At 31.8% G+C, this 8,786-nt stretch overlaps 1 protein-coding gene across 1 annotated transcript in view; it reads right to left on the reverse strand.

Moving 5' to 3' along the window:
* Positions 1-8,296, reverse strand: part of LOC126886480 (phosphatidylserine decarboxylase proenzyme, mitochondrial) — a 259,635-nt gene extending 251,339 nt beyond the window's left edge. The window contains exon 1 of the mRNA XM_050653438.1: positions 8,096-8,296. Coding sequence (XP_050509395.1) covers positions 8,096-8,124 — 29 coding nt within the window. The 5' untranslated portion in view covers positions 8,125-8,296. The remainder of the gene's footprint in view (positions 1-8,095) is intronic.
* Between the last annotated feature and the right edge of the window lie 490 nt (positions 8,297-8,786).

The following is an 8,786-nucleotide window of genomic DNA, read 5'->3' on the forward strand; positions in this document are numbered from 1 at the left end:
ATAGTAACACTATGTTGCTTAATTCAACTGAAATAGATAATGGACAAAGTGAAGAATTGATTATCAAGTAATTTTTAAATAAAATGCCAATGGATACAGAATATACAAACAATGTAAGTATTCAACGAAACCTTTTTAAATGAATTACCAGTTTTATTGATAGAGTTCTATCTTCTTCTTATAGTACCGTGCACCTATAGTGCGCTGGAGATGTTATTAATGGAAGATATTTTCAACGTCCATGTCTCCATGCTGTATAACAATATGGACCATACATAGCACATAACCATTCTGTAAAGGAGATTGAAGGAAAGATTGCGGATACAAAGTAGCAGTTTAAATTTAATAAAAGCTTGTCTTGCTTGTTCGGTACAGCACTTTATTTCTTGTTGAGGAGAGTTCTATATGAGCTCAAAACTAATGATATGCCATTAACACTTTCAAGTCAGCCAACATGGCTCCCATCTTCACACTGTTATCAATCAGGTGCCACCTACATGGCTACCATGTTTACATTTCAGCAATTTTCCAATGATTGTATAAATGAGCACATGAGACAAATATTTGATGTTGGCCCGGAGCTGAAAGTATTAAAAGAAACTACTGCAAATACACCTATAGGTACATCGTATTATGGTAGGGGAGCCCAAGTGGGGATTTTGCAGTTACTCGAGCACATCAGATTATGACATGGGGAGAAACCTTGTACCCTGTAAATGTACCCCTACCATATATTGGATCTTAATACAGGAGAGTTCGTTAAGGGGGGTCCGAAAAAAAATCTATCCTTAGAAAAACTGGAAGTCATCTGATTAAAATAAGGTAAGGTAAGTAGGTACATGCAGAACAGTGTATATTTAAAAAACTTGACGGTTTAAGTGGGGCATAAGGAAATGGGTGAGTCACAAAGTTTCACAAGAAAAAAGCGAATATTTAAAGAAATAAATGTCATATCGAAAAACTAAAAAATACGTGTTCAATATTTTTTAAAAATCTATCGAATGACACTAAACACAACCCTCTATCGAGAGGGGTGGGGGATAAATTTAAAATTTTAAATATGAACCCCACGATATTTCGCAAAATAAATGTCAGATAAAAAAACTGCAAAATACATGTATTCAATATTTTTGAAAGATCCATCGAATGACACCAAATACGATCCCCACGGAGGTGGGGAGGGGGGTTACTTTAAAATATTAAATAGGAGCCCCTATTTTTTATTGCAGATTTGGATTCCTTATGTAAAAATAAGTAACTTTTATTCGAAACATTTTTTCGAATAATGGATAGATGGCGTTATTATCGGATAAAACGATTGTTGAAAATGGAAAATTAAATAAAAAAATGAAAGTCCCCACTTAAATGGAAAACTTAACTTTTTTTGGTTTTAGGACCTACTCTTCACAACCCAATAGGGAGCGTTCAAGTATTACGTAACGCAGTTTGGGGGGAGGGGGGGTCTTGCAAAACGTTACGGCGCGTTACATGGGGGGGGGAGGGGGGTTCGAACAGCGCGTTACGTAACATTCTTTTTTAAAAAATTAGTAAATCCTTTATAAAAGGTATATATTTTAAGGTAAATATATACCTTTTACAAAGGATTTACTATTTTTTGTATTACATGGTATACAGCCAACTACAGGAAAACTTTTTCCTTGTGGATTCTTTTTTAACTTAAATGAAAAAAATGTTTTACATAGACCCCTGAATTGTTTTATGTTGCACTCTCACGCTCCGTTCATATTCCGACAAGAGGACAATACATAATAGTACGTTTTCAAGTGAAAAAATCTTAAAATTTGTAACACAGATGAAGCACAGTAACATTTGTTTCCAATAATTAGATGGACCTGTCTCCACAACAAAAGATTAAAAGATACAGATGTTATTTAAGAGGTTGCAGAAGGGAACTACATGTTCATAAAGCTTGTATGTTTTCTGAAATCGTTTTCTGCAGTAGGTATTCATAAATGTCTTAAATACCCAAATTTTCAAATTATTTAAAAATGTCTTTAAATAAAAAGCATTAAATACAAAACCCACTATATTGATGCTTAGTTTAGAAAATTGATAGATATTTAAAAAAATAGTACCCTTATTTAAAGTGTGATTTCAAAATTTCAAAAATTTCAAGTGAATTTCAAAATTTCACCTTGCATTATTCATAATAGACCCTACATAATACACATTTTTGAGATGACGTTGTTAAGCAGCTTCTAAAAACAAAAATATACAGGGTGTTTAATTAAAATTAAAGATAATGGACTATGCTAGACCTGAATGAATCAACCTGTATATTCAAATTTATGTTTAAATAGTCCATAGTTGAATTTAAAAGTTAACGTATCCTAGCGTTTTTATAATTTTCTAAAATAATGACACATGACAAAAACAATTTTATTCCATAAGTGGTTTCCATACATTATAATTTTAAATGATCACCCTGTATTCAGATTGTTAAGCAGCTTGTAAACATATAAAAATATACAGGGTGTTAAAAAATAAAGGTTGTGGACTACGGTAGTCTTGCATAAATCACCCTGTACATTTAAATTTATGTTTAAAAATCACACATTTTTATATATTAAAATCTACGGGTCTCAGCGTTTTTTAAAATTGATTAAAACATGGACAGAAATAATTTTATTCCATAAGCGCCTTCTTACATATACAGAGTGTTTCAGAAAAAGGTAACACGATCTCTAAGATAGGTGAAAAACTGAAAAATAATTGGGGTTTGCTTAGTATAAAATTTTTGTAACAGCATGCGTTTTCACGATATAGGGCGTTGAAGAACAAAAATTTTACACATTTTTTTCACTATTTTTCCGAAACTACTGGCAACATCGTATATTATTTGTTATACAAAAATTTTTACTAAGCAAAATAAAATATTGAAATAATAAATATGTAATAAATATTTTATTTTAAGTTTTTATTAAAGAAGATCAAATAGAAGAATGCATGAGAAGAACAATAAAGGATGAAGCCAAAAATGTATGTAAGGATGGGACCAAGCAGGGAAAATGTAAATGTAAATGTAAAATTAGTAATAAAAGATTATTATTCTAAGTTTTGGACATATTTCATGTCATGGGACATGAAATTACGATTGGCAGGGATAACCAGACACATGAACTAAAAAGAAGAATCGTTCTTAAGTGGGCAGCATTTGGAAAACTGAGAGAAACTTTTAAGAGTGAGTTGCTCAAATGCCTAAAGAGAAAGGTATTTGATCAGTGCGTCCTCCCAGTCTTGACATACGGATCAGAAACACTTACCTTACCTAAAGCCTCGGCTACCAAACTAAGAGTAACGCAGAGAAGAATGGAGCGGTCAATGTTAGGAATAACTCTGCGAGACAAAATCAGAAACGAAGAAATCAGGAGAAGACAAAGGTGACTGACGTCATCAAAAGGATAGCTAACTTGAAGTGGAGATGGGCAGGACACATAGCGATAATGACACATGAGCGATGGACAAAAAGGTTATTGGAATGGAGGCCAAGAGAAGACAAGAGAAGCGCCGGTTGACCTCCTACAAGATGGACAGACGACGTAAGAAAGCTAAATAAAAGCTGGATGAGAGCGGCGCAGGATAGACGTGGTAGGAAATGAGGGGAGGAGGCCTATGTTCAGCAGTGGACTTTTGAGGCTGGATGATGATTGTAAGTTTTTATTATTACCTCAAATGCGATTAAAATGATAATTCCGGTACTTTTCGCAACCTAGTTTTCCATTTAGGTTCAAATGGTGACTTGGGTGTTACGTAACGTTTAGGTAGGGGCAGGGGGGGTACATAAAAACGTTACGGTGCGTTACCTGGGGGGGAGGGGGGTCAAAAATCTTCAAAAATTGCGTTACGTAATACTTGAACGGTCCCATAGATCCCCATAACGCTCGAGTAACTGCACATTCAGCATACTTTCCTCCCCTACTGCTTGATGAATATATTGATTCAGAAATTAAATGACACTGTGTAGGTAATTTTTATAATATTGTGGAAGAGCAACACTTCCAATCTGAGTATATGTCCATTGCAATGAACCAAAGGTCAAGATATTCAATAGTGTCTATGTCAAAGAAAGAAAAATACTTTAGGTAATGTATGGGACAATCATCTTCACCGAACAAAGTAAGAGAGTGTACCAAAAAAGAGAAACCTACATGTGTGAATGCCTTATGCAAATATATATAATAGGAAAGTGGGTGAATACCATGTTGAACAAGTAAATAAAGAACTATTATTAATGGGAAATAAGCCACAATTTTATTAAAAGAATGATTTTATTAACGTTTCGACGCCCAAGTCAGGTGTCGTTGTCAAAATACAAAATAATACTCATACTTTTTTTTTTGATAAAATTGTGGCTTATTTAACATTGAAAATAGTTGATTATAAAAATGCCACAAGAAAATAGATTCAGAACAACATTAAGTAAATAAAGAAAGAAAACTGGAGATGGATCTAAAGAAAACAATAGCTGAAATAAAAAAATTATCCGGAAAACAAACCAAGAAGATAAAACTAGCGATAAAAGAAGGGGGATCAAACAAGAAAGAAGATTTGAAAGAGTTGTTTGAGTTAGAGAGTTTAAAGGTAAGATTGATAAAAATTTGGATCAAAAATAGAATATTTATAAATTTTCTGCTTTTAGTTGAAATAAAACAAAACGAGGTAGAAATGACTAAACCAGACAATGTTAGACGCAATGGGGGTAAGACCAAAAATAATAAGCATAATAATATGCTAATATCATATTTTTTAGGTATATATAGACTGTTAAACTTTTGACTGCCACCCAAAAAAAAGATGTTATTCTCCATATGCCAGCGAAATATTAGACCAATAAGATGAATCATATGAAGAACACAAGAGTTGCATTGCTGGCACATAAACAAAGTTTGTCAAAACACAAAAGGCACATTGCTGGCAGTCAATAGGTTAAGACCTAGGGCAAGCGTATGATATACATTATAATAATATATTTATCTATAGTTACAGCTTTTGAAGTTAGAGATTTTGTAGTTGTGAGTTACCAAAACAAGAAGTATCCAGATTTGATAAAAAAATATAGATCAAGAGGCCCAAGAATATGAGATTAGTGTTATGGAAAAATAAAGCTTAGACCAAATTTAGCATAAAATGTTTACCTATTAAAAAAAAAGTTTCAAAGGATGTGAAGGTGATAAATTTAAAATTTTAAATATGAACCCCGCGATATTTCGCAAAATAAATGTCAGATAAAAAAACTGCAAAATACATGTATTCAATATTTTTGAAAGATCCATCAAATGACACCAAATACGATCCCCACGGAGGTGGGGAGGGGGGTTACTTTAAAATATTAAATAGGAGCCCCTATTTTTTATTGCAGATTTGGATTCCTTATGTAAAAATAAGTAACTTTTATTCGAAACATTTTTTCGAATAATGGATAGATGGCGTTATTATCGGATAAAACGATTGTTGAAAATGGAAAATTAAATAGAAAAATGAAAGTCCCCACTTAAATGGAAAACTTAACTTTTTTTGGTTTTAGGACCTACTCTTCACAACCCAATAGGTCCCCATAACGCTCGAGTAACTGCACATTCAGCATACTTTCCTCCCCTACTGCTTGATGAATATATTGATTCAGAAATTAAATGACACTGTGTAGGTAATGTTTATAATATTGTGGAAGAGCAACACTTCCAATCTGAGTACAGTGGAACCCCGATAAGTCGGCCCCCGATAACCCGGAAGTCCGGCTAACCCGGACCGATTTTCATCAGATAAACATTTTGATTTTCAATATTTTGTATTTTTCAATTTAATTGTGGCTTATTTCCAGTCAAAATAGTTAATTATCAGACAATCCTTTCAACAATAAAAGTGTATGTAATATAATATTTGAGAGATAATGTGTCTAGACTCTCTGTGTGGTGTACTTATGTGTGTAATTTGAACACGAGATTAAAAATTACTCATAGTACACGCCGCAGAAACAACAGCCAGCTGTCTGTAGTATCTATTCCTTTTTATTTCAAACTGTCAGCATTGTTTAGGAAAGACTATTTAAAAAATTCTTTTATAAACAATGGTCTTTAGTATTGTGTGTCTTGTATTGTTTGGGTTTGGTGTTTTTTTTAGAATTGTAATGAGTACGTAATATGTACTGTGCATATTTATAAAAATATTTCATGTTATTTCAATTCTAACGGAGTTTATCTGTAAGTATACCGTATTTTATTAATTTTTACCATATTCTCCGGCTATCTCGGATTTTCGATAACCCGGATCGGTCGTGGTCCCGATTAATCCGAGTTATCGAGGTTCCACTGTATATGTCCATTGCAATGAACCAAAGGTCAAGATATTCAATAGTGTCTATGTCAAAGAAAGAAAAATACTTTAGGTAATGTATGGGACAATCATCTTCACCGAACAAAGTAAGAGAGTGTACCAAAAAAGAGAAACCTACATGTGTGAATGCCTTATGCAAATATATATAATAGGAAAGTGGGTGAATACCATGTTGAACAAGTAAATAAAGAACTATTATTAATGAGAAATAAGCCACAATTTTATTAAAAGAATGATTTTATTAACGTTTCGACGCCCAAGTCAGGTGTCGTTGTCAAAATACAAAATAATACTCATACTTTTTTTTTGATAAAATTGTGGCTTATTTAACATTGAAAATAGTTGATTATAAAAATGCCACAAGATAATAGATTCAGAACAACATTAAGTAAATAAAGAAAGAAAACTGGAGATGGATCTAAAGAAAACAATAGCTGAAATAAAAAAATTATCCGGAAAACAAACCAAGAAGATAAAACTAGCGATAAAAGAAGGGGGATCAAACAAGAAAGAAGATTTGAAAGAGTTGTTTGAGTTAGAGAGTTTAAAGGTAAGATTGATAAAAATTTGGATCAAAAATAGAATATCTAACAATAAAAAACTGAAAACGTTTGTTTTCTATACTTCCACAAAATTTATTATATCTAAGTGACTACAGCTGTTTCGGCGGAGTGCCTTTCTCAAGTTCCGCCGTGTTCCGCCGAAACAGCTGTAGTCACTTAGATATAATAAATTTTGTGGAAGTATAGAAAACAAACGTTTTCAGTTTTTTATTGTTAGATAAAATGAACTTCCATCAAGTAACGGTCGAATCCATCAATTATTCAAAAATAGAATATTTATAAATTTTCTGCTTTTAGTTGAAATAAAACAAAACGAGGCAGAAATGACTAAACCAGACGATGTTAGACGCAATGGGGGTAAGACCAAAAATAATAAGCATAATAATATGCTAATATCATATTTTTTAGGTATATATAGACTGTTAAACTTTTGACTGCCACCCAAAAAAAGACATTATTCTCCATATGCCAGCGAAATATTAGACCAATAAGATGAATCATATGAAGAACACAAGAGTTGAATTGCTGGCACATAAACAAAGTTTGTCAAAACACAAAAGGCACATTGCTGGCAGTCAATAGGTTAAGACCTAGGGCAAGCGTATGATATACATTATAATAATATATTTATCTATAGTTACAGATTTTGAAGTTAGAGATTTTGTAGTCGTGAGTTACCAAAACAAGAAGTATCCAGATTTGATAAAAAAATATAGATCAAGAGGCCCAAGAATATGAGATTAGTGTTATGGAAAAATAAAGCTTAGACCAAATTTAGCATAAAATGTTTACCTATTAAAAAAAAGTTTCAAAGGATGTGAAGGTCAAAGTACAGTATAGCAAACATTCACTTACTGAATCACACTAATTTATCCAAATGTCGCCTTATTTTTGTAAAATGACATACAGTTGAAACGATAACAATAGATTCATTATTGGGCATTAATTTGAATTGTTTCTACCAAACAACATATTATTTTGTAATTGATCAATATAAATGTTGTACAAAGGTAGCAAAGATATAATATTTCTCTATAGACAATAACGATTTAACACAAGGTCTTCATGATTTATAAATGAGATCTTACTACAGGAAATTTATACATTATTAATTCAAAACTACGTCGTCAATCAATAGCAACTATGGATTTCGTAATTCTCTTATCAAAAGTTATACTTACATGCGACTTTTTTGAATTAAGATAGACATTTTAGGATAACTAACGGGTTAACTTCACACTAACATAAACTGTGTTCAATTATAATTTTCCTTTAATTAATGACAACGCGAACAAAGGAACAAAGAATTTAAAATTCAAAAAAGGATGTAGACCGCAATAAACACGATATGATAAATATAACCTAAAAATATTTGACTTTGTCAAGGACCTACTCTTCTTCTTATGTCTCGCTCTACGGGGTCTCGACGAATGTATCCTCTCAGCGTTTGGTAAAAAATTTAAAAAGTTTGAAGAATGTTTTCTCTGGTTAACTTATCGTCTAAAGATAAAGTGTCAAGAGAATATTTTAAGGGTTTAATTTTAATAGTAACAAGAATAACCGCATATTATACAATTATGACATTATTTGTTTTTTTTTATTTAATTTGAGGATAATCTTTAATTTACTGTGATGGATAATTTTTTACGTAAGTACTCCAACAATTTTGAATTTGTACTTTTTAAATGTGGTTAATCTTCTAGTTATAGTAGTTTTAAAATTTATTCATGTCCTATTCATAAAGTAGGTGAGATACAAAATAGCACAAAAGATGGAAAACATATTAAGTTGTGAGATAAAAAGAAATAAAACTAGTCAAGCTGGGAAATTTAGCGATATTAACATATAAATTCACATTATATTGATTGTTTC

The sequence above is a fragment of the Diabrotica virgifera genome, chromosome 6, assembly GCF_917563875.1.
Source record: "Diabrotica virgifera virgifera chromosome 6, PGI_DIABVI_V3a".
Taxonomy (NCBI): domain Eukaryota; kingdom Metazoa; phylum Arthropoda; class Insecta; order Coleoptera; family Chrysomelidae; genus Diabrotica; species Diabrotica virgifera.